General features: G+C 38.6%; 1 protein-coding gene across 2 annotated transcripts; it reads left to right on the forward strand.

Annotated features, from left to right (window-relative positions):
- Nucleotides 749-25,086, forward strand: BIRC2 (baculoviral IAP repeat containing 2). Of its 2 annotated transcripts, XM_018059894.1 has the most exons (9): nt 749-922; nt 2,257-4,384; nt 4,478-4,577; nt 8,781-8,859; nt 9,454-9,502; nt 16,823-17,077; nt 21,081-21,335; nt 22,055-22,093; nt 23,181-25,086. In XM_018059894.1, the coding sequence occupies exons 2-9, from the start codon at nt 3,484-3,486 to the stop codon at nt 23,372-23,374; spliced, it is 1,872 nt and encodes a 623-aa protein (XP_017915383.1). In that variant the 5' UTR covers nt 749-922; nt 2,257-3,483; the 3' UTR covers nt 23,375-25,086. The 2 variants fall into 2 exon arrangements, with proteins under 2 accessions (XP_017915383.1, XP_017915384.1); XM_018059895.1 differs by lacking the exon at nt 16,823-17,077.

Here is a 26,552-nt window from a genome sequence, read left to right on the forward strand (position 1 = left end):
GTGTTACAGTCCATAGGGTTGCGAAGAATCAGACACGACTTGGCGACAGAACAACAATGTATGAATGTATACATTCCATCCTAGCCACATTCAGATTAAAAAAAGGAGTGAGGCCTAGTCTGAAACGTGGTTCCTGTTGCTCGTGATGACTTTCTGAAATTAGAACACTTTCGTCAGTTATTCCGCCTCCAGGACAGAAAAACAAATGTTTAAAAATAAAAGATACAGTGTCTGATTATAAAATTTATTCTCTGATGCTGTTCTGCCGTCCAACACTTTTTTTCCATTTCCACGGCCAGCTGTCGAAGGTTGACGGTACGCAGCCGCTGAGACCGTTACAACTATTCATTTAATGGAAGCCCAAACGCCGGCAGGTTGCCTCCACCCCGGACATGGTCACCCGCGCTGACGGGAGGCCTCACTCGGAGTCGGCCCGAGCCGGACCCCGAACGCGCGACGCCGGGGAGAGGCGCTTCGCCCGAACGGGGGCGTTTCTGCAGGGCTTCCTGCGGCTCGCGCTTCGTCACGTGCCCATCAGGAGAAGGTCAGGAACGGCGAGGGAACGAAACGTCAAAAGTGCCCACGCCGCGAGATGAAAGGTCCGATTACCAAGCTGAGGCCCGGCTCGTAGCCCCCGCCAGCTGACCTATGGCCGGGCCCTCCCGCCCGCGCGCACTCCCCGAGCCGCGCCAGACTCGCACTTCCGCCCTCAGCCACCCCGGCGCCCTCGGGCTGCGTGACGTGATCCCGGCCGGCGCGCTGACGTCAGCGGGCGTCGGCGTGGGCCTCGCGCGGGCGGGGAGCCTGTGGCGCGCTGGAGCCCAGCCACCCGGCCGCCCCCTTCTGCCGGCGTCGTTGTTCAAGGGGCCGAGGAGGCTCCGGGAGGCTAAGCCGTTTCCGCGTTTGCTGCGTCGGCCTTGCGGTGAGTGCAGCTCCTTCCGGGCCCCGCGGTGCGAGGCGGCTGGGGGCGCGCGGGCCTGTGGGGCTTGGGAGGATTGGGATGACAGGGCCGGGGCCCATCGACCGGGAGCTAGGGGGTCGCAGCGAGCTCTCCGGTCTCCTCTTGCAGATTCTGTTTCATTCGGAAGCCCCAACTCCAAAAGTTGCAGTCGAAAGTAAATTTTTTAAATTGACCTGCTGGCAAGCCTCCGCTGGCCGCCGCCCACTTTTGTGGCCATTGGACTCAGCCCAAGATGTTGGTCAAGCTTCTGCAGGGTTTTAAACTTAGCCCTCGGTGGTGTTTTGTTTAGTGTGTTCGAAGGAGAACAGTCGGTGGGAGCGGGGTCTCCTGTTTCAGATCGCTCCAGCCGCGCTCTGCCACTTTCGTGGTCCACTGTGTTGTGAGAAATAGCGCTGGGAAATTAAAACTCCGGTTTCCCTTCTTTTCCCTTGCAGTCTGTCTCTCGGCCTCAACCCCCGAAGCCGCAAGTTTGCTTTAAGAGGGCAAACCACTGTAGGGTGGCGGTGGACAAAAGTCTTTTAAGACAGAACGCCAAGTTCTGGTATAACAGAAGCTTTCTTGCAAGGGGTCGCATTCCCAAGGCCAGTGTTTCACAGAGCCGTTGTGGGGTGTGTTGTTTTTGAGCTACTTTCTGTGGCTGCTCCTTTGGATTGTAAGGGCGTTGTAGGGCGTTGTAGAGTTAAAAGGGTCATCATGTATTAACGAGTTCCTGACACATTTTACTCTCACTGGTGAGTTTTCCGAGTTCTGGAGAAACTTGATATTAAAGAATAAAGAACATTGTGAGCGCGCACTCGTGTCCGATTCTTTGCGACCCCAGAGGCTGTAGCCCGCTAAGCTGCTCTGTCCATGGAATTTTCCAGGCAATACTGGAATGGGTTGTGTGTATTAAATCGCCTAAATAACTGCTGCACTGTTGCTGATGGGTGCCCTCTCTTTCAGCACTAGTGCCCCTTTGCCTCTAGCAAACTGCCAGAGATATTATCCTTAAAGTATGTATTAAAGTTGTCACCAGAGGAAGAGAGGAGACCAAGAACAAAATAGGTTTCTGTGTCCATCTTTCTTCAAAGTTGTACGTTAAAAGAAATGCATATTTAATGCTATGGGCAATATATTGCATTTATTTTGATAAAGAGATTTTCTAATTAGTTTTGGTGACAAATTGCTGAAATTTAAGATGTATTATCTAAAGTAAATCGCTTTTAGAATTTATTGAATAAGTTGAAAGGAATATATAAATTGTATTCACGGTGAAAATGCAGTTTTCTAAAATAGCCTTTGTTTTTCCTTTTCAGATTTACAGCCCTGAAGATCTACATTTTTCCCCCTCACTTTTTCCCCTGCAGTAATAAATCCCATTATGGACACCCAGAAACTTTATAAAGGGATATAGTTTGAATTCTGCAGAGTGTAATTTTGTGTATGACTTATACTTTTAAAATATGAAGGGTTTTCAGAAACAAGGCTGCTGCTGCTAGTAGAATTAGTGGCATATTATGCATGAGCAGTGTTGGTGGTAGAGTATCTTGTTAGGCATTTGTGATAATACTAGAACAGTCAAGCTGTATCTTGATAAACTTGATTTACCTTTAAAAACAAAATGAGTGATATTATAGGTGCATGATTCTTAAATGAAAGACAAATTATGTAAAAAGGTTCTGCTGTAGAAACTTTATGATTAACTAGTTAAGTTTATGGAGACAATACCTTCAGTTGACCAAATATAATAAAGTGGTATGCAAAGTTAGGAAGAAAGACAACATAATATTAATGGTGCAGAAAATGAAAACAAATATAGACAGTATTAACAAAGATGAGTTAGCAGCTGGTGAGTTTTAACATCGTGCACAGTATAACAGATTTAGGTTCAGCAATGCTTGTAAGTGTTGACATCCTCCAAAATTGTTAACTGAAGCTACTTTAACTTTCTTAAGTAAATACTATGATGATAAGCTATGTGAAATTAGCCTTTAGATAATGTGACCATATGAAGACTTATTGTTTACTAGAATAAAAGATTTTTTTATAAAAAATATACTAAAGTGCTTGGAGGGAAAGAAGTCTGCATATAGTTTTTTTCTCTTGTAGGATGGCCATTAATTGGCTTGATATCCAGGCTTTGTAATTTGTAACCAAAAGCAAATAAAAGGCATAAGTATTGTGTCTTTGTTTAGAATTTTGGGAATATAAACTTCCTTGAAAAATCAAGGAGTGTTATATTTTCAAAAGTGTCTCAACTTCTTTCAGTCTGTTTAGTATTATACCAAATAGTGAACAGAGATAGCACTTGAGTTAATATAGTCCTAAAGAGTATTAAATAGTATTTTGATAATATAGGAGAGAGAGTCATCCTACCTGAGTGTAAATTCAGATGTAAATCCAGTAAAGAAGGTGTAGTGAATTTTATGTAAGTAGGAGCCTATCGTTTGATTCTTTTTTATGGTAAAAAAAAAAAAATCTAATGTGAAGAGAAGAAAAATTTCATGTAAAGGATTTTTGCTGTCAAAAAGTAAAAATCACTCATGCACAAAACTACCTCCCAAAGACTTGTCCTGGATCCCTCATATCGAAAAATTAAGAGTGTGATGGAAGATAGCACAGTCTTGTCAAATTGGACAAGTGGCAACAAACAAAAAATGACATACGACTTTTCATGTGAGCTCTACCGAATGTCTACATATTCAACTTTCCCCACCGGTGTTCCTGTCTCAGAAAGGAGTCTTGCTCGTGCTGGTTTTTATTACACTGGTGTGAATGACAAGGTCAAATGCTTCTGTTGTGGCCTGATGCTGGATAACTGGAAACAAGGAGACAATCCTATTGAGAAGCATAAACAACTGTATCCGAGCTGTAGCTTTGTTCAGAATCTAGTTTCTGTTACTAGTCTGGAATCTACTTCTAAGAATGCTTCTTCTCCAATGAGAAACAGTTTTACTCACTCATTATCACCCACTTTGGAACATGGTAGATCATTCAGTGGTTCTTATTCCAACCTTTCACCAAACCGTATTAATTCTCGAGCAGTCGAAGACTTTTCCCCACTGAGGACTAACCCCTACAGTTACGCCATGAGTACTGAAGAAGCGAGATTTCTTACTTATCAAATGTGGCCATTAACCTTTCTGTCACCGTCAGAATTGGCAAGAGCTGGCTTTTATTATATAGGACCTGGAGACAGGGTAGCCTGTTTTGCCTGTGGTGGGACGCTAAATAACTGGGAACCAAAGGATGATGCTATGTTAGAACACCAGAGAAATTTTCCCAACTGTCCATTTTTGGAAAATTCTCTGGAAACGCTGAGGTTCAGCATTTCCAATTTGAGTATGCAGACACATGCAGCGCGCCTGAGAACATTTATGTACTGGCCATCTACTGTACCAGTTCAGCCCGAGCAGCTTGCAAGTGCTGGTTTCTATTATGTAGGTAAGAGAATGTATAGCTGTATGTTTTATCTAGTTCATTTTGATTAATATATTAGAACACGTGTGTATTCAGTTATTCTTGTGTTTTCTTTAGGTCGCAATGATGATGTCAAGTGCTTTTGTTGTGATGGTGGCTTAAGGTGTTGGGAATCTGGAGATGACCCATGGGTAGAACACGCCAAATGGTTTCCAAGGTAATTGTTTTGAAAGGTATTTGTATATACAACTCTGTGCGTAAAAGATGTAGGCATGTTTGTGTATTTTAAGTTTACATTTCAGTATAAGAAAGCTGCTTTATACCATTAGAGAATTAGCCTTTTAAGACACCAAATTGTAACAGTTATTTTGGTAGAAAAATGTAGAATATTCTGTGATTTTTTTCTTTTATAAACCATGTGTTCAGGATATAATTTAACTTATTCTTGATGCCTCATTCACAATTGTGGCCATACATTACATTTATGTATTTTCCATTTTGTTTAAAGTATTATAAAAATATGTAAAGTAGAGCAAAAAGGGGATACGTTAGAAAAAGATAAGGAAAAAGAAAAACAAGGGACATTAAATGAATCTAGGAATAGGACAAATATAAAAATGCATATAATAAAAACCTAATTGTATAATCAGTTTTAAGTGATTATAATTGTAAATTATTTTTTTCTGTACAGTTTTATCTTTTTGTGATATGTCATGTATCTCTCTTTAGTCACTCTGTTTCTACCAGTATGTCCTATTTTTTTTTTTACTATAGCCTGGAAAGAATTTAGAGGCAGTGCTGTGGGTGGAATGTTATTGAGTAGTTGTATGAACTTGGACAAGTCATGTGACCCCTTTGAGCCTTTCCTCATCTATAAAATGAGGAATTTGGAATAGGTAATACTGTCTTCTTAAAAAATTGTAAAATGTAGATGACATAAAATTTGCTACTTTATCCATTTTTAAGTATACAGTTTTGTGGCATTAAGTACATTCATCTTATTCCTCATTCATTACTACTGTCAATTTCCAAACTTTTTTTATCTTCCCAAACTGAATCTTGTATTCATTTCATTAATTCCTTATATTCCCAGCCCCTGACAACCACCATTCTACTTTCTGCTTCTGTGAATTCAACTATTTTAGGTACTTTATAAGAGTGGAATCATATCATATAGATAATGTTTCGACTGGTGAGTGACTTTCCTAATAATGAGGAATCTCTAAATTATTTTTGTAGGAAAAATCATGTTTTATTGTCATAATTGTATTTAATTTTGGCGTCTCTGTGTGGCTTCTGGGATCTCAGTCCTTATTCAGGGATTGAACCTGGGCAACAGCAGTGAAAACACCAAGTCCTAACTACTGGACCACCAGGAAATTCCCAGTTGTCAGAATTTTAAATGACTTGATTGTCCTTGGCTCTACGAGATTGGCTTATTCTGTAATTTGGAATTTAATACTATATTAAAAAGACAAAAACAGCTTTCTGATTAACAGTGTTTCATTTGCTATAATTTTTCCTTTAGAAAACAAGACCAAACAAAATCTTGGTTTACTTCTGTAATTAGTGTTTTGCTTGAAATGGTTACATAAGGGAAAAGGCCAGAAGTGCTTTTTGTAAACACTTCTGAAAACAACAAATTTCAATTGTGGATAGTCTTTCATCTCAGAAAATGAAAATCCAAAGTGGATAATCATTATCATTGTATTTTAACACAGTTTATTTATTCGCTTATTAAATATTTGTATGCCTACTAGCTACTATTTTACTTCTGTTATTTCTCTCAACATTTTTATTCATAATCATTCAAAAGAATTTCCTTTTTCATAATTACTAATATTTACACAACTGTGGAATCAAATGAAAAGTCAATCCAAAGCAAAACGAAGAAGAACCAAATTAAAGAGAAAGGCAAAAATTGTGGTACTGTTATTACATATGAGGTTGAAACTGGTAGATAAAGGCTGATTTTTGCAGCAGACCAGTAAGAATACTGGGATCCTGTTGATTGAGCATGATAATTCATGACAGTCACAGCATTATCTGGTGGCAAGAGTCTTAGGAATAAGTAGTTAGAAGTACAGTGGAAAATCATGATGATCTTTTTTTCCCCCTTCTAATATCATTTTTTAAAAATTGAAATACAGTTAACATACATAATATGTTTCAGGTGTGCTGTGTCCTGATTTGATGTTTGCATATATAATGTTGTTACCATGATAAGCCTAGTGACCATCTGCCCCTATACAGTTATTGCAATATTATTGACCATATTAAAATTTTTTTTTTCTTTGAAGTATAAAAATTGCTTTTGGCTTCCCTGGTGACTCAGACAGTAAAGAATCTGCCTGTAATGCAAGAGACCTGGGTTTGATCTCTGGGTGGGAAAGATCCTCTGGAGAAGGGAATGTCTGCCCACTCCAGGATTCTTGCCTGGAGAACTCTATGGACAGAGGAGCCTCGCGGGCTACAGTCCATGGAGTTCACAAAGACTCAGCCACAACTGAGCGACTAACACTTCAACAACAAAGTCATAATTGCTTTTAACCGCATTGTTTTTGCTGTATGTATATTATGTCCCCATGGCTTATTTAATCATTGAATTTTATATCTAAATAAATCACTTTCACCTATTTCCCTGTATGCTTGTGAATACTACTTTAGATGCTGGAGATATTAACAGTGAATAAGACAAGACAGAAATCTTAGTCCTCATAGAATTTATTGGAAGGAGGAAATATGGAGCAGCCAATGTTCAGTATACTTCCTATCTTTAGTCATTATAAGTTAATCCCAGAATAAAAATAATTTAGACCTATATTAAGATCAGGAACAATGACAAGCTGTGTTCTCGGCATGATGACTTGAGTCATGAGCATGTTTACATGATCTCTACTAAATCTACCTCAGTCACCACCTGAAGGACATTGGGTTGTTTCCATTTTGGAGCAATAATGAGTAAAGCCACTATAAAAATTAGTAAACCTTTGTGAACTTGTTTTCATTTCGTTTAGGTAAATACTTTAAATACTTAGAATTGGGATTAGTGGGTTGGATGGCAAGTTTTATTTACCATTGTAACTTTAGAAGAAACTACCAGATTGTTTTCTGAAGTGGCTGTATCATTTTAAATTCACACCAGAAATGTATGAGACCTCCAAGTATTCCAGATTCTTAATGACATGTGGTAGTATCTTTTTTATTTTAGCCATTCTAATAGATGTGTAGTGGTATTTCACTGTGATTTTAATTAGCATTTCCTTAGTGATTAATGATGTTTATTTGTTGTCTATGTAAGTTGTCCCTCAGTGTCAGCAAGGAATTGGTTCCAGGACACTCCCAGGGTTTCCCCTCAAGAAACCAAAATCCATGGGTGCTCAAGTTCCTCGTAAGACATAGTAGAGTCAGCCCTTTGTATCTGTGGGTTCTTCATTCTTGGAACTGTGTTTTCTTTGATGAAGTGTCTCTTTTCAAGAAGTTTTTTTTTTTTTTTTAATTGCTAGGTTTTGAGAGTTCTTAATGTATTCTAGATACAGGTTCTGCATCAGGTGTGTTCTGGAACATTTCAGTCTGTGACTTTCTTTTTTATCTTTTTAACAGTGTATTTGATGAGCAGAAGTTTTTAATTTTGATGATGTCAGTTTATCAATTTATCTTTTATGGATTATGCTGTTGGTTTATTAGCTAAGAAATCTTTACTTAACCTAAGGACAAAAAGATTGTCTCCTGTGTTTTCTTCTAGAAGTTATATTGTTTCAGGTTTTGTATTTAAGCATCTGGTCCATTTTTAGTTTGTTTCTGTGTACAGTATGGACATAGATAAAGGCTAATATTTATGAATATTGAGTTGTCTATGTCCATTTGTTGAAAAAACAAAAGGGAAGAAATAGAAACAAATGTTATATGAACTTCCTGGAATAACCATTGAGAAATTCTAGTAATTTGAAAGCAAGTATTTGGGAAACACTGTCACAGTATATATAGATGAAAATACTTGATACTCTTTATTTTTTTAGGGGATTTGTGCTTCCTGTATAATGGAAGAGTGGACAGTGGAGAAAGATTAGCAGTCATTTTGTGAAAGATCATATTTTAGGCATACCACATTATAGTTCCTGAAACTTACGTTAAACTCGCAAAGTAAATTGTCTAGAACAGCATTTTCTCCTTTGAGGTCCAGACTCCTTTATTGTTGTATTAATGTAATAAAAAAAATCAAAATGTATCAATACATAGTAAAAATTTATGATGTTTTATGAGAAGTTTGTTTCCGTTAGGTGTATATGTGTACTAGGTTGTGATGTAAAATGTTTGTACTATGGGATATAGTCCAAGAGTTTGAAAACCGCTTTTCTAGAATGATGAGAGTATATTTTTGGCATAAAAGAATTTTAAAAATTTTCCTCTTATGTTTTAGGTGTGAGTTCTTGATACGCATGAAAGGGCAGGAGTTTGTTAGTGAGATTCAAGCTAGATATCCTCATCTTCTTGAACAGGTAAATATGTTTTTATAATTGGCAACATTGGATTCTCCTAGATAACAATTACAAAATATGATCAAAAGTGATCTTTATATCTTTTTAAAGTTAATTATAGTTATATGTTTTATGTCCATCTTAATGACACTTTTAAGTTTTATTTTCAGACTACCTTGTTTGTTCATGGCTTTTAAAAACTATTTTTTATTTTTTTGAAAAGTCACATAACCTGCCCCTGTACAAATTTGTGGTAGGGTTGGAGAAGAGTCTCTAGTATCTACTCCGTCTTTTTGAGAAAAATAAACAAAAAATAACTTTTTAGGAATTTGGAACCTCAGAGAGTGGTTAAGCTGAAATACAACTTTCTAAGTGGAATGAGAAACCATTAATACTTTTTCCTGCTTTCCTGATACTTAAATTCTAATATGGAATTAACTGAAGTTTAGGGAAATATTTTATGGTGATTAAGATAAAGCATAGCAAAGTGCAGTATGTAAACTACCCAGTTTTCAAAGCATGTGCATAGTACTTAAGATAAACTTACCTTAATGTTGCTATGCTCAGATTGTTTGAGATTCTGGATTTTATCTATTTTTTTTTCCTGTTTCATAGCTGTTGTCAACTGCAAATACTCCTGGAGATGAAAATGCTGATCCACCAAGTATGTATGAAAATATCCCAAATAAAGAATAGGATTTAAGAGTATTGAAAATAAAAGTTTGTATATAAAGGATTTCTAGGGTTATAGAAAAAAGTGCTAAGAAGTTAGCTAATAAATATTATGTATGTTTTCTATTCTCTAGAGAAGGGAATGGCAACCCACTCCAGTATTCTTGCCTGGAGAATTCCATGGACAGAGGAGCCTGGCAGGCTGCAGTCCATGGGGTTGCAGAGAGTCGGACATGACTGAGCGACTGAGCACATACACACACATCTATCTTCTAAGATTCATGACATTTTTAGAGGATTCTTGGAAGTATTCTAGTTTTTGTTCTTAAAGTGCTCATATTCTAATTGGGGAGACAAAATAGGAATACCAAATGAGAGGAGCAAATAGTAAGCCCTCCAAAGAGGGAAAATTTGGTGTAAACTATCATGTTTGGAAAGGCCCGGGTTACATGATTTGAGAATTGGGCTAGAAAAGTATTTGCCTGGTATGTAGTATTTTAGTGCAAGGGTAGGAAATACATATTCTGATTATAGTTTATAATTTTAGCTACATCTGGCATTTAGTGTAAAGTGTTATTTAGTCTGCTGTTACCTTATTAACTTTCTGTCTGGATGATCTAACCAGTGTTGGGAGTGGGATATTAAAGTTCCCTTCTATTATTATATTCCTCTGTATTTCTCCCTTTAGTTATGCTAATACTTGCTTTGGGTATTTAGATGTGCCAGTGTTTTGTTGCATATAAGTTTATAGTTGTTTTATGTATTCTTGATGAGTTGACCCCTTCATCACCGTGTATAGTGATTTTCTTTGTCTCTTAGCACTAATTTTGACTGAAAGTTTATTTTACTTTATGTAAGTAGAGCAACTCCCCATCACTTTTGATTATCATTTGCATAGAACTTTTTAATCTTTTCACTTTCAGCCTTTTATATCTTTCCGCTTCAAGTCTTTCTGTGTCCTTAAAGCTAAGGTGATTCTTTTGTAAGCTGCATACTGTTAGGTCTTATGGGGTTTTTAAATCCATTCAGCCATTCTGTGTCTTTGATGGAGAATTTAGTCTATTTACATTTAAAATAGTTACTGATATATAAGGACTTTTTGCTGTGTTTTTGTTAATTGTTTTCTGACTGTTTTTTTTTTTTAATTCCTTTGTTCATTTCTTCTCTTGGCTGTCTTCATCTCTGACTTAATTTCTGTAGTAGTGTACTTTAATTTCTCTATTGTATTTTCTGTATCTACTGTAGGTTTTTTCTTTGTGTTTACCATGACGCTTACGTAAACTATCTTACAGATATGATAGCCTGTGTTAAGCTGGTAACAACTTACCTTCAATCGTTTAGAGAAACTCTACAGTTTACGTATCCTCACCCCATGTTTTACACTATTGATGTCCTACTTTATATCTCTTTATATTCTGCATCTAGTAACAAATTACTGGAGTTGTAGTTGTTAGTATTGTTTTTTATTTTTCTGTATTTTTCTATAGTACTCCTTTTTAAACAAAATTTTGTTGAAATATAGTGGATTTACAGTGTTATGTAGTTTTAGGTGTACGGCATAGTGATTCTGTGATACTATATATTCATTCTTTATCAGATTCCTTTCCCATATAGTTTGTAGTAGAATATTGAGTTCTCTGTGCTGTACGATAGGTCTTTGTTGGTTATCTCTTTTATATATAGTAGTGTGTGTATGATAATCCCATGCTCCTAATTTATCCCTTTCCCCAGAGTTTCCTCTTTGGCAGTCATAGGTTTGTTTCTGAAATCTATGAGTCTGTTTCTGTTTTGTAAGTTAATTTAAATCATTTTTTAAAAACATTTAGATATCCCATATGAGCAATATCATATGATATTTGTCTTTCTCTGTCTGACTTAGTTTGTTAATCTCTGGGTCCATTCATGTTGCTTCAAATGGCATTATTTCTTTCTTTCTTTGTGGCTGAGTGAATTCCATTATATGTATGTACATCTTCTTTATCCATTCCTCTGTCAGTGGACATTTAGGTTTCTTCCATGTCCGGCTGGGCTTTCCAGGTGGCTCAGTGGTAAAGAATCCACCTGCAAAGCAGGAGGTGTGGATTTGATCAGTCCCTCCCTGGGTTGGGAGGATCCCCTGGAGAAGCAGATGGCAACCCATTCCAGCAGAACTTTTGCCTGGGAAATCTCATGGACAGAGGAGCCTGGAGGACTACAGTCTATGGGGTCACAAGAGTCAGACACAGCTTGGTGACTAAATAACAATGTCTTGACTATTGTAAATAATGCTGCAGTGAACAGTTGAGGTTTTTGAATTATGGTTTTCTGCAGATATATGCCCAGGAGTAGGATTATTGAGTCATATGGTAGTTATAGTTTTAGTTTTTTAAGAAACCTCCATACTGTTCTCCATAGTGGTTATAACCAATGTACATTCCCACCAATAGTGAAGGAGGGTTCTCTTTTTCTTCACCCCCTCTCCAGTATTTATTTTTGTAGACTTTGTTATTAGCTGTTCTGACCAGTGTGAGGTGATACCTCATTGTAGTTTTCATTTCTATTTCTGTGATAACTAGTGATGCTCAGCATCCTTTCATGTGCCTTTCGGCCATCTGTATGTCTTTAGAAGATCTTCTGTCTCTTTTTGATTGGGTTTGTTGTTTTTACATAGAGCTGCATGAACTCTTTGTATATTTTGGAGATTAATCCCTTGTCAGTCACTTTGCAAATATTTTCTCCCATTCTATAGGTTGTCTTTTTGTTTTGTTTATGGTTTCCTTTGCTGTGCAAAATGTATTACTATTTTTTTAACTTACACTAGACATACAGTTACAGTATAGTGTGTTTTGAATTTGACCTGCATACTTGATTTTACCAGTTAAGTTTTATACCTTTATATGTTTTCATGTTATTACTTAAGGTCTCTTCATTTTAACTTGAAGAAATCATTTTAGCATTTCTTATAAAACAGGTTTCATATTCATGAACTCTCAACTTCTGTTTGACTGGAATGTCTTTATTTTTCCTTCATTTCTGAAGGACAATTTTGCCAGTATTTGTTTTGCTGAAAGTTGTACTTTATTTTGGTTTCAAAGGATTCGTTAACAAAAGAAACTGCTTGTTACACACAAATAAGCAGTTTCAATATTTAATATTCAGTAATTAATTTGGCTTAATTTCAGTGTACAGTCATTAAAAGAAATAGAAACAGTAAACAGAAGTAATAGCATATACATCTCTGCTGCTGCTGCTGCTAAGTCACTTCAGTCGTGTCCGACTCTGTGCGACCCCACAGACGGCAGCCCGTTGGGCTCCGCCATCCCTGGGATTCTCCAGGCAAGAACACTGGAGTGGGTTGCCATTTCCGTCCCCAATGCATGAAAGTGAAAAGTGAAAGTGAAATCGCTCAGTCCTGTCTGACTCAGTGACCCCATGAACTGCAGCCTACCAGGCTCCTTCATCCATGGTAGTTTCCAGGCAAGAGTACTGGAGTGGGATGCCATTGCCTTCTCCGATATACATCTCTACATTGGGCCAATACCCATGTTAATCTAGTATTGAACAGTGCTGGAAGTCCCATGTAACAGCCGTCTAGAGTCCTAACTGGGAAAGGGTCCTGTCAGTACATCCACCACACAGGCCAGACTTCAGATTGCAGCTTTGGGAGGTCCTGCTTATGATCCTAGGCCACAAACTGATAACAGTTTGCATGCAAAAATGCAGTTCAGGTTTTTCTTTAACTTTTGCAATGCTGTTTGCTTCATCTTGTGAGTCATAAAGTTCTTTAGACTCTGGGGGCCTGATTAGGTTCCCGGGGCTTAAGAAATTCTAAGGCTGGATTTCCCTGGTGGTCCAGTAGTTAAGAATCAACCAGCTAATGCAGGGACACCAGTTCAGTCCCTGGTCTGGGAAGATTCCACATGCTGCAGAGCAATTAAGCCCATATGCTACAGCTACTGAGCCTGTGCGAAACCTGCATGTTGCAACTAGAGAAAGCCTGTGCAGCAAACAGACCCAGTGCAACCAAAAATAAATAAATGAATAAATAAATAATCAACTATAAAGTACTCGTTAAAAAAAAATCCAAGACCCACTCCCTTTCTTATCTGAAGTGCTGCTTAACTTGCTGGTAATGATTGATGTTCATGCATGCAGGCAGGCATGTAGTCCAGGCAAGGTCAGAAGTCGGTTAGAGGTATGCTCCCCTACTTCTGAAGCCTGAATAAGACTACCTTCATTTTTAATTTCCCAGTGTTCTTGGTTGGCATTTGTTTTTCTTTTAGCACTTGGATATATTAAGTCTTTCTGTCCTAGCCTGGAAGGTTTTTGCAGAGAAATGTGCTGATAGCCTTGGGGAGTTCCCTTGTATGTAATAATTCATTTTTTCCTTGCTGCTTTCAAAATGCTTTCTTTGTCTTTTTATTTTTAATATTTTGACTATAATGTGTCTTGGAATAATCTCTGGCCTGATCTTGCTTGGGGTTCTCTGTACTTGCTATTTCTGGATATCCGTATCTCTCCCAAGATTTGGGAACTGAAGTTTATTTCTTGAAGTAAACTTTCTACCCCTTTTTTCTGTCTTCTGGGATTCCTGTGATGTTCATCTGCTTGGTGGTGCCCTGTAATTCATGTGGTCTTCCGTCACTCTTTTTTATTCTCTTTTTGTTCCTATAACTGGCTAATTTCAAATGATCTCCGTTTGGGTTCTCATTCTTTTTTTCTGCATGATCAAGTCGGTTGAATTTCTCTATTGATTTTCAGTTCTGTGCTTTTATTCTTCAGCTCCAGGTTTTCTGTTTGATTCTTTTTTCTTTCTTTTGATTAAACTTCTGATTTTGGTTTCTATTTCTTGTTTAAACTTCTGATTTTGTTCATGCATTGTTATTTTCATTTCATTTAGTTGTTTACCGTTGTTCTCTTGAATTTTATTGAGTTTCTTTAAGGTGACTGTTGAGTTCGTTGTGAGACGAATCATAAATCTTCATTTCTTTGAGGTCAGTCTGGATGTTTATTAGTTTCTTTTGATGGTGTTGTATGTGCCTGATTTATATATTTATATGCTATATGTAGCCTGGCCATAGTATCTGTACATTTGAGGGAGCAAACACCATTTCCAGTTTTTACTGATTGGTCTTGCCAGGTGAGGCCCTTCTTTTGTCAATTTTGATGGATACAGAGCTGTTTTGGGGGTCTGTCGCTGGGACCATGGTCAGAAATTCAAGCACCTGGGTACAAGCCAGTCTTCTCAAAATCGCTCTCCTTGGTTTTGGAATATACAGACTTTCAGAATCTTATATCTCAATCACAGAGCCTCTCACAAGGGCAATTTGGTCCTTGGATGGATTCCAAATTGTTGTTGAGTAGGGATCCAGATGGGAGACATCTTAATTAGCAATCTTGCTATCATTACTCTCTTGTATCCTTCTTAAGGTATCATCCTCACTTGGCTTCCTGGACACCACATTGTTGATTTTCCCATTTCCCTGGTTGTTCATGAACAATTTCCTTTGGTGGGTACTCCTTTTTCAAACCTCTTAAGTGATGGAGTGCCCCTCAACATTCAGCCCAAAGGTAGTTCTCCATTTCCTGAGCTGCAGACTAGCATGTTCAACCACCTGTTTAAATCTCTGCTTGTTTATAATGGATTTCTCAGAGTTAATAGGACCAGAGCAAACATTTTCTCCTTGCCCTTCGTACCTCAGATGTGCTTCTTCTCTGATCTTCCCTGCTCAGTTAATGGTCTCCACTTGCTGAGGTTGACTTAAGTTAGACATCATCCCTGATTCCTCCTTTTACTTTGTATATTTAAGCTATTAAAAGTCCTTTCATCTCCATCTTTATAATATGTCCCAAATCTTACCACTTCTCTTCATCGTCACCACTGTTAACCTGATTCAAGCTTCTATCACCTTTTGTCATAAAATCCTAACAGGTCTCCCTGATTCCATTTTACCTCACTAAAGTTTATCACAGAGCTGCCAGAATCATTTTTTGAAAAAAACAAATCAAGTTTTATCAGTCCTAGAATATTCTAGCAGACTTAAAATATAAACTCCTCACAAGGCTCTACATGATCTAGGCCTCACCCTACTCTCTGACCTACTCTCTGACTGTGCACTGCCTTACTGTTTCTTGAATAATATCAAGCTTTCCTCTTGACTTGAGGCTTTTATACTCGCTGTTCTCTTTGCCTGAAAGACTTCTTTCAGATATTCTCACACTCATTCCTTATCATAGAGTTGTTTGCTCTGCTGTTACCCATTCAGACAGGGTTCCACATACATTTGAGCAAGGGAGCACACACACAGTGTATATTTATGTTTATTATACAACAGTTTTCCAGCAGATGGCAGTAAAGTATCTTGAAGAATGATGTCTTTTTATAATTTTCACAAAAGTGCCATATTGGCTGGCATAGACCCTGTTATCAGAGAATGCCTCTCAGATCACCCTGAATGTCCTCCTGCTGCTTCCTAGTTTGTCTTAACACCTTATTCTGCTTTATTTTCTTCAGAATATGTGTTGCTATCTGAAGTCATATTATTTTAATTCTTTAATCACATTTTTAAAAATCATGTTTTTAGATGTATTCTGTGTGAATTAGTCTTCCACTTTAATGTTCTTCCCATCTTTGTTTTTTCTGCTTCATATATCCACCTCTTCAGGTCCTGTCTATCCTTCAGGTTCAGACTCTTGTGTGATCTTTTTCATTAAGTCTTTGTTGATTTCTCCCACTTTCCTAGCTGAATTGAGATTATTCTCACTTCTAAATTTGTGTAGCATCTCAGTTTCCAAAAATAACTGTACAACAGAGTCATTTGAGGAATTTTTAGGATATTCTTATGTTCCATCCCTAAAGACTCTTAATTAAGTAGGTCTAAGGTGTGGGAATTGTTATTTTTTTAGAGTACAGCCTGTTACTGGGCTTCCTTGGTGGCTCAGTGGTAAAGAACCTGCCTGCCAATGCAGGAGTAGTGGGTTCGATCCCTGGGTTGGGAATATCCCCTGGAGAAGGAAATGGCAGCCCTCTCCAGTATTTTTGCCTGGGAATTCCTATGGGCAGAGGAGCTTGGTGGGCTATCGTCCATGGGGTCACAGAAGAGTCAGACACAACTTAGCAACTGAACAACAATAAGAGCAGCCTGTAACTGCACTCTCATTTGATCCTTATCAGGTTCAGACTTTGGTTGGAGTTATAGGTAACTTGTGCATACAGCTCATCTCCATTACCAGGATATAATCACCCCTAGAGTAAAGATTATATCAGAGTCATTATTCTTCCCCATATTTTTATATTTATGGAATTTACCCAAATATATATCTTTTAAAATAGTTGTTCAGTTTGGACCTGGAGAAAGTTCTTCAGACGATGCAGTCATGATGAATACACCTGTGGTTAAAGCTGCCTTGGAAATGGGCTTTAGTAGAAGCCTGGTAAAACGGACAGTTCAGAGTAAAATCCTAACAACTGGAGAGAATTACAAAACAGTTAATGATATTGTGTCAGCACTTCTCAATGCTGAAGATGAGAAAAGAGAAGAAGAAGAGGAGGAAGAGAAGGAAAGACAAACTGAAGAAACAGCATCAGGTATTTGGGAATGTTAGTCCCCTGGATTATTTCCATTGAGGTCTCATAGGATTGTCTCACGTGTTGCAGCACAGCGAGTATCCCTGTCTCTCCACTAACTGGTGGCAGCCAGCAGTCATTTCCAAACCTCACATCCCCTTCACTGTGAGCAATGTATTACCTTAGTTGAGAATCACTGACTACAGTTTTTTTTCTTTTTGAACATTTTTTTTCTCCCCAAGAAGATCCCTGATTTATGCTAATCAGAGGATTTTGTCATAATTTCTTTCTTGAGCTATATTGCCTTTCTTCCTCTTACATTAACAGATTTAAACTGTTTAGAAAAAGTAAGATTTTAAAGCTGGGGGCCTGTCTCATTTCTACTTATTTTTTTAAAGTTCCTTTAAATCATATTTTTAACATGGTATTTTACTGTCTAGTCCTAGCTTAGTGATCCTTATAGAAAAAATAAAATCATGATGAAATTCTAGGATTTGATAAGAAGCACCTCCCCAACCCAAAGATCGTAGGGAATTGATTTTGGTATTCATCCATATTATGTTAAGCTTCAGACTTCCACAACAAGTCTTCTGAGTAATCATTCCTTTAACAAATAATAACTGAAAATGATCACCTGTACCAAGTACTGTGCTTCTCATGGTGCTTACTTTCAAGGAGCTTAGAGACTAGCTGTGGAAACTAGTATGCAAAAAGATAGGGTTACAGGGCCAGTAGAGGTGAAGGTTGCATACATAGTGTAAATTTGACTGTCGGATTGGAAAACACTTTTTCTCTTTAAGCTTGTAAGTAATGATAGGAATAGTTTGAGAACTGTATCATTTGGCTGTGTAGCAAAATGTTTAAGGTCTGATTTCTAGTTGAGACAAATTTGTGTTTAAATCCTGGCTCTGTCAGTTACCAGCTTGGCGATTAATTTAACCAGAACTCTTGTTTTCTCACCTGTAAAACAGGGATGATAGTAGTACAAATTGCATGGGGCAGCTATAGGAATTAAATGAGATGTTACAAGTAAAACAGTTTAGCGCCTTTACCTAGCACATCAAAAATTTTTTTAAGTAGATTGTCTTGGGAAGTGGGAGGGTCTTCGTGCAAGAAAGGGCCCAGCGATAGTGAAATTATTAATCAGAGGGCAGGAGGAGAAGGGGAGGACAGAAGATGAGATGGTTGGATGGCCTCACTGACTAGGAGACTTGAGTTTGAGCAAATTCTGGGAGATAGTGAAGGACTCCTGGAGTGCTAGAGTTCATGGGGTCGCAGAGTCGGACATGACTGACCAGCTGAATGACAACAACAATAAAATACACGTTAAATGAAATCACTCTAATAAGCTTGGGCACCATAGTTTTGTGACTTTCTTGTACTTTGTAAGGTTCAGAGAAAAGTCTTGAATTACAGCTTGAAATTGTTTCTTAATAATCAAAAAAAGAATAGAGAGGAAGAGTTTAGGATGCTAATTAGAGAAGATAATTAAAACACCTGACTGATACATAGATTAGAATGGGACATAAGCAAAGCCAGGAGACAACTCTTGTTAATAGGGTTGGAAATGACATAGAGCTACAGCATCAGGTGAAGAACAAATCTGTTAGTAGTAAGGTGAATTATTAAGGCAGAAGGATATAAGTTGTGGACAGAGAAGGGACTTTAATAATTTTGAGATGAGTAGTGTGTTTCACTTCTTGGTTGTTGTTCAGTCACTCAGTCATGTCCAACTCTTTGCAACCCCAAGGAAATGGTCTTTTTTTTTTTTTTTAACAACTTTACAATAGACTTCTTTATTTTTCATTAAACTTGTAAATACAGAGATGTGCAAAATGCTAAAGCCTTTGACTGTGTGGATCATAGCAAGCTGTGGAAAACTTTTTAAAGAGAGGGGAATACCAGACCATCTTACCTGTCTCCCGAGAAACCTGTATGCGAGTCAAGAAGCATGACTGATTGGTTCAGGACTGAGAAAGGGTGTCTGTTGTCACCCTGTTTATTTAACCTATACCCTGAGCACATCGTGAGAAATGCCAGGCTGGATGAGTTACAAGCTGGAGTCAAGATAGGCGGGAGAAACCTCAATAACATCAGATATGTGGATGAAACCACTCTAATGGCAGAAAGGAAAGAGGAACTAAAGAACCTCTTGATGATGATGAAGGAGAAGAGTGAAAAAGGTGGCTTAAGATTAAATATTAAAAAAACTAAGATCATGGCATCTGGCCCCATTACTTCATGGCAAATAGAAAGGGAAAAGGTGAAAATAGTGACACATTTCCTCTTCTTGGACTTTAAAATAATTGCAGATGGTTACTGTAGCCATGAAATCCGAAGATGATTGCTGCTTGGCAGGAAAGCTATGACAAACCTAGACAGTATGTTGAAAACAGAGACAGCATTCTGCTGACAAAGGTCCGTATAGTCAAAGCTATGGTGGTCATGTACGGTTGGGAGAGCTGGACCATAAAGAAGGCAGAGCACCAAAGAATTGATGCCTTTGAACTGTGGTGCTGGAGAAGACTCCTGAGAGTCCCTTGGACAGCAGGGAGATCAAAGCATTTAGTCCAAAAAGAAATCAACCCTGAGTATTTATTAGAAGGACTGAACAGCAACTTTTTTTTTTTTTAAAGCTGAAAGAAGGCAATTAAATATTGGTGATTGGGGCATCAAAAGAGGAAGTTTTTGAAAAATTTATGGATTTTGTGTGGTTTAAGGTTAAAGGAGAAAACATTACTTTAAAAACAAGACTAGGCTTGATTCATATGCATTCTTTTTAAATTGCTATAAACCTAGACATTTATAAAATATTGGTAGCCAACTATGTGCCAGATACTGTGATAAATACTTCACATATATCTCATTTAATCCTTACAACTCTTTGAGAAAGGTACTATTATTATCTACATTTTACAGTTGAGGAAACTGAGGTGTATGAAGGTTACGGCACATAGCCACTAAGTGGCTGTGCCTGTGTGGGCAGCTAGGTCTGTCCTAACTCTGCAGCTCAAACTCTTCAGCACTGCTTACTGCTTTTATTCCCCACTCCAACCCCCCGACTCTGGGTCTTTGTTGCTGAGTGCAGGCTGTTCTCTAGTTGCAGCGAGTAGGAGCTGCTCTCTGTCGTGGAGTGCGGGCTTCTCACTGCGCTGTCTTCTCTTGGTGCAGAACACTGGCTCTAGGCCTGTGGGCTTCAGAGGTTGTGCTGCATGAGCTCAATAGGTGCAGGGCTCTAGGGTGCAGGCTCAGCAGTTGGGGAGCACAGGCTTAGTTGTAACATGTGGAACCTTCCTGGACCAGGGATCAAACCCATGTCCCTTGCATTGGCAGGCAGATTCTTAACCAGGGGACCACCAGGGAAATCCTGTTTACTACTTCTTAAACATGAAGTTGAAGAGACTAGGAGACTTGATTCTACAACTGATTCTTCCTGTGACATTGGACAGTTCACTCATTCCTCCTGAGTCTTTCTTACCCTATCTGAAAATAAGAAACATTCATAACTGACTTGTTTAATTGATAGGATCTTTTTATCTGAGATAATTCATATGAAAATGCTTATAAACAATGTGATATAATGCAAAGAAAAGTCAGTATTTCACTGGGGCAAAGTATAGAGGTGGCACATTTATACTATCCTCAAAAATTTTCTTCCTACTTTCTGCAGGATAAAGCAGGATTCTAAGATATGTTAAAAGATAAAATGTTACAGAAAAACCCAAAGCAAGTTTTTGGCCAACCCAATATATAGACTTAAGTAGGTTACAAAAACAGAGGCCATGTGTATACTACATACTATGCCATAGTATAGTATGTATAGTATATACATACCAAATCTTCTGAAAGTTTTCCAAATGACAGACATTAAGATGCAGACAAGTAATTTTGTTCTTTTTTTTCTAGCTCCTATTTAGTGTCATAATTGTTCATTGGGTTGGTTGTTAGTGACTATGAGTGTGGTTGGAGCAGTTTATCATCTAATACATTTTTTCTTTTTTTTTTTTTTTTTTTAACATTGAAGATGATTTGTCATTACTTCGGAGGAATAGAATGGCTCTCTTTCAACAGTTGACGTGTGTGCTTCCTATCCTGGATAATCTTTTAAAGGCCAATGTAATTAATAAACAGGAGCATGATATTATTAAGCAAAAAACACAGATACCTTTACAAGCAAGAGAACTGATTGATACCGTTTTAGTTAAAGGAAATAGTGCTGCCAACATCTTCAAAAACTGTCTTAAGGAAATTGACCCTACATTGTATAAGAACTTGTTTGGTGAGTTTGTGGTACAGTTATTTTTAGAATTGTGCTCGTGTTTGTGTTTGATAAATAAATTGAATCCAGTTAGGAAACTGTGTACATTTAACTTGTTCTAAAAAAGTGAAGTCTTTTATTGCCCGAGTAGCTTGGCTAAATAATACCCTATGATATACAACTAAAATCTATGTATTCAACACATAGTAGGGGAAAAATAATATGTAGTAGGCAAAGCAGTCTTATATTTGGTAGAGTAATGCTTTAAAAATTTTTTTAAATTGAGGTGTAGGTGGTTTACTGTATTGTGTTAGTTCCAGGTATACAACAGTTATTTAAAATTTTTTAGATTATATTCCATTTATAGTTATTGTAAAATATTGGCTATTTCTCTGTGCTATACATGGACCTTGTAGCTTGTTTATTTTATACACAGTAGTTTGTACCTCCTAATCTTCCTACCCCTGTTTTGCCCACCCCCACTGGAAGTAGTGCCGCCACTAGTTTGTTCTCTAGATCTATGTCTGTGTCTTTTATGTCATGTTCACTAGTTTTATGTTTTAGATTCCGCATATACATGGTAACATAGTGTTTCTCTGTGTAATAGAAATAAGTCTTAGTGACTTATTTCACTAAGCACAATACACTCCTGGTCCCATCTGTGTTGTTGCACATGACAAAATTTTATTTCTGTGGCTGAATGTTAGAGTGACGTTTTTTGTATGTTTTTCTTTCCTCAGTGGAAAAGAATATGAAGTATATTCCAGCAGATGTTTCAGGTAAAACAAAATTAAGACTTGGGACCAACATAAAATATTACCCTTTAAAAAAAATTATTTATTTATTTATTTATTATTTTTGGCTGTGCTGGGTCTTTGTTCCTGCGCAGGCTTTCTCTAGTTGTGGTGTGTGAAGGCTGCTCTTCATTGTAGTGCACAGGCTTTTCATTATGGTGGCTTCTGTTGCAGAGCACAGGTTCTGGGGTGCACAGGCTTCAGTAGTCATGGTGTGTGGGCTCAATAGCTGTGGTTCCCAGGCTCTAGAGCACAGGCTTAGTAGTTGCAGTTCCCGGGCTCCAGAGCACAGGCTCAGTAGTTGTGGTTCCTGGGTTATAGAGCACCGGCTTCAGTAGTCGCAGTGCATGGGCTCAATAGCTGTGTTTCCCAGGCTCTAGAGCACAGGCTCAGTAGTTGTGGTTCCCAGGCTCCAGAGCACAGGCTCAGTAGTTGCGGTTCCTGGGCTCCAGAGCACTGGCTTCAGTAGTCACAGTGCGTGGGCTCAATAGCTGTGTTTCCCAGGCTCTAGAGCACAGGCTCAGTAGTTGGGGTTCCCGGGCTCCAGAGCACTGGCTTCAGTAGTTGCAGTGCGTGGGCTCAATAGCTGTGGTTCCCAGACTCTAGAGCACAGGCTCAGTAGTTGTGGTTCCTGGGTTCTATAGCACAGGCTCAGTAGTTGCAGTTCCCGGGCTCCAGAGCACCGGCTTCAGTAGTCGCAGTGCGTGGGCTCAATAGATGTGGTTCCCAGGCTCTAGAGCACAGGCTCAGTAGTTGTGGTTCCCGGGTTCTAGAGCACAGGCTCAGTAGTTGCGGTTCCTGGGCTCCAGAGCAGCGGCTTCAGTAGTTGCAGTGCATGGACTCAATAGCTGTGGCTCCTGGGCTCTAGAGCATGGGCTCAGTAGTTGTGGTGCACAGGCTTAGTTGCTCCACGGCATGTGGGATCTTCCTGGATCAAGGATTGAACTTGTGTCTCCTGCGTTGGCAGGCAGATTTCTTCACCACTGAGCCACCAGGGAAGCCCCTACCCTTTTATTTTTTTAATGGAAGGTAAAGTAGAAACTGAATTTCACTGAGGTTTTTGTTGTTATAGGTCTGTCCCTGGAAGAACAGTTGAGAAGGCTGCAAGAAGAAAGAACTTGTAAAGTGTGTATGGACAAAGAAGTTTCTATTGTATTTATTCCTTGTGGTCATCTGGTAGTATGCCAGGAATGTGCCCCTTCTCTAAGAAAATGCCCTATTTGCAGAGGTATAATTAAGGGTACTGTTCGTACGTTTCTCTCATAAAAGAAAAATAAGCTGTATGTTAGCTTATATATAAAAATCTTTAAAATGTTGTTTGAAGTAAAAAAAGGAATTACTGACTCCTTAATTAGTAACATTTGTATTCTCTGCTTTCTTTGGTACTAGTACTCGTGTTTCAAAAAAAATGGTGTCACATATAATATTTAATCTTAATCTCTGTTTATATGAAAAGTAAGGTTTATGTTTGAGCTGTGTTAGTGTACATATGCACACACAGAAGAAGTTAAAAGAGCAGTGTTAATGCTATTATGTATTATTTTAGGAGTGACTGGATCTGGTCTTCTTTCTGAAAGCATTGAGTACTACTTTAAAGTACAGTTGAAAAGAACTGGAAACCAGGAACTCTGGAGTTTATCACAGTTATATTGCCAGATGCTCACTGATTCTTTTTCAGTTGTGTTCTTTTTCAAATAGTGGTACAGCGTTGAGACAGGGTCCTGGTTCCTACTTAAAAAAAACATGCATAACAATGTCTTTGAGTTCCGCAGAACTGGGGCCCCCACCCAGGTGGAGGATGGTAACTTGAGGCTGAACACAAGATTTCTGGAGCACCGCTCTGTTGCCTCACCAGTAACCAATCAGGAAAAAGTCACACACCCTGAAGCCCTCATCCCAAATGTTGCCTCCTGTTTCTGGGGACCAGTGATGACCATCCTGTTAAGTTTCGTGTTTGGCCCCTGTCTATTTCATCTCTGAGAGGAGCCAACAGTTGCAAGCTAAATTGCTGTTACTACAAGGTGAATGCTGGTTTCAAGCACAGAATACCTCAACTTAGATCAGGTAGAGAGAGACTTCTGCTTTGCTAGGCAGGCCTACGCCCATGCACAGCAGAAAGAAGTTATAGAAGAAAGAGACTTCCACTCCAGTTCCCAAGAAGGATCTTGAGTTTGAAGTCTCCCAGCAGGGAGTTGTTACGGGAAGCACACTGACTGAAACCACTCACCCTGGCCAGGCACCATAGTAACGATTTGCAAGAGTTGTTTTATGACAGGAGGTCCTGGTATGGAACACGGAACTAATAAGCCACCACCAACCGGAAGAGCTTAGGAAAGCTCAAAATGAGACAACACATGTCCAACCACCTCCCAGAATCCTCACCTCTGGCATCCATCTTGGCTGAACAAGGCGTGCACCTCCAGGAAGGACTCTGAGTCAGAATGATTGTCTAAAGACAACCCGGAAACTAATCCCATCACTGTAAAACCCAAGACTGCCAGAGCAGTTCTCCTGGGTTCCCTCACCCTACTGCTTTCCACCTGGGTGCCCCTTCTTGATAAAATCTCTTGCTTTGTCAGCAAAAAAAAAAAAAAAAAAAAAGGTGTCATATATAATATTTAATCTTAATCTCTGTTTATATGAAAAGTAAGATTTATGTTTGAGCTGTGTTAGTGTACATATGTGTACACAGGAGAAGTTAAAGGAGCAGTGTTAATGCTGTTATGTATCATTTTAGGAGTGACTGGATCTGGTATTCTTTCTGAAAGCCTTGAGTACTACTTTAGAGTATTGTTGAAAAGAACTGGAAACCAGGAACTCTGGAGTTTATCACAGTTACATTTCCAAATTCTCATTGGTTCTTTTTCAGTTGTGTTGTAACATAAGGATTTTTCTCTTAGTGGTATAAAAGTTTTTCCCCAGTTTGTGAGAAACATCTTAATAAAAGGTCTTTAAAAAGACTACATCATTTCACACCAGTTTTTTTGTTGTTGTTGTTCTGCTTTATAATTTCCATAAACTTTCATAAAGTTATATGAGAATGAGATTATGTACATAAGCATAGTACTTGTCACATTGTAAGCAGTTCAAATGCTAATTATTAAAAAGTTGAATTCATAAAACAAATTACCAAAAAAAGTTTTTTAAAATAATAGTGAAATTTATGAGAATTTCTTTCAGATGACAGTATCTGTCCAGTTGGTTTGTATATTATAGATACTATTTGAATTAAAAATCCATATCAAACATTCTTAACAAAATTATGTAAATCTTCATTTGGATTTAAGAAAATAGTGTCATCATTTTGTTGTAGAAGTGTTCGTGGGAGGTTGAATACAGCCAATGGTAAGTATGTTCTTTGGGGCCCAGTCATATTTGACCTTTCCCAGATCTGGGTCTTTGACAGACTTCTGAGGCCAAATGAAAAGGAGGTCTAGTATAAAAAATTCTTATCCCCAAACTCCATTAGATTCTTTCAAGTAAAGAGTATAGTAGGAAGAAAAAATTTCTCTATCCTTTTTTTTAAAGTCAGACTTAATAGGTGCTGTTTAATGATGGTTAAGTGAAAATAGGCAGGAATTCTGTAGGAAACGTATCTGCAGGGCCCTGGCATGCACTCTTAAGAGCCATGGAGGCAGGCCCTGTACCGGTCTGCCCATGGCACAGCCCCTTTCTCCTGTGAGTTGTGGGACACTCATCACTTGGCCTAGGCCTGGGTCTCCAGAAAGCCTGAGTCCTCTGCTGGGCAGAGAGCAGCCCTGCAGGCTCCATGACACATCTGTGGGCCCAGGTCTGGCCCTGGGAGGAATCTGAGGCTCTGTGTCTGTCAGGGAGCTGCAGCAAGTGTTCCATCAGGTAGGAGAGGGACTGAATGGTGGCAGTGCGTGTGGCAAGGCCAGTAGAGTGTGGTCCACCAGCCAGCCTGTTGCCTTCATTCATCATGATGTGCTGGTGCATTGGTGTAAGTCTGAACGCATACTTCTAGGTGCAAGACCTATGTCAGTAAGAGAAAGATTCTCCCTGCCATTATAGAAGGAATTTAAAGAGGGAATTAGATCGTTCGTTTTTGAAACTGTACTATAGTAGAACATAGTACTCAGTATCTACTGTGTACCAGGCACTGTGGAAAATTCTTCAAGAGATGAGAATAGCAGACCGCCTTATCTGCCTCCTGAGAAATCTGTATGCAGGTCAAGAAGCAACAGACTGGAACAACAGAGTGGTTCCAAATTGGGAAAGGAATTTGTCAAGGCTGTATATTGTCACCCTGCTTATTTAATTTATATACAGAATACATCATGAGAAATGCTGGGCTGGATGAAGCACAAGCTGAAATCAAGATTGCTGGAGAAATATCAATAACCTCAGATATGCAGATACCACCACCCTTATGGTAGAAAACGAAGAGGAACTAACGAGCCTCTTGATGAAGGTGAAAGGAGAG

The sequence above is a fragment of the Capra hircus genome, chromosome 15 (assembly GCF_001704415.2).
Source record: "Capra hircus breed San Clemente chromosome 15, ASM170441v1, whole genome shotgun sequence".
NCBI classification, from domain to species: Eukaryota; Metazoa; Chordata; class Mammalia; order Artiodactyla; family Bovidae; genus Capra; species Capra hircus.

Coding starts and splice junctions, on each gene's coding strand:
- BIRC2 (XM_018059894.1), top strand. CDS start 3,484: ATGCACAAAACTACCTCCCAAAGACTTGTCCTGGATCCCTCATATCGA. Junction 4,578..8,780: donor CACGCCAAATGGTTTCCAAG/GTAATTGTTTTG, acceptor CTTATGTTTTAG/GTGTGAGTTCTTGATACGCA. Junction 17,078..21,080: donor AACTGAAGAAACAGCATCAG/GTATTTGGGAAT, acceptor TTAACATTGAAG/ATGATTTGTCATTACTTCGG.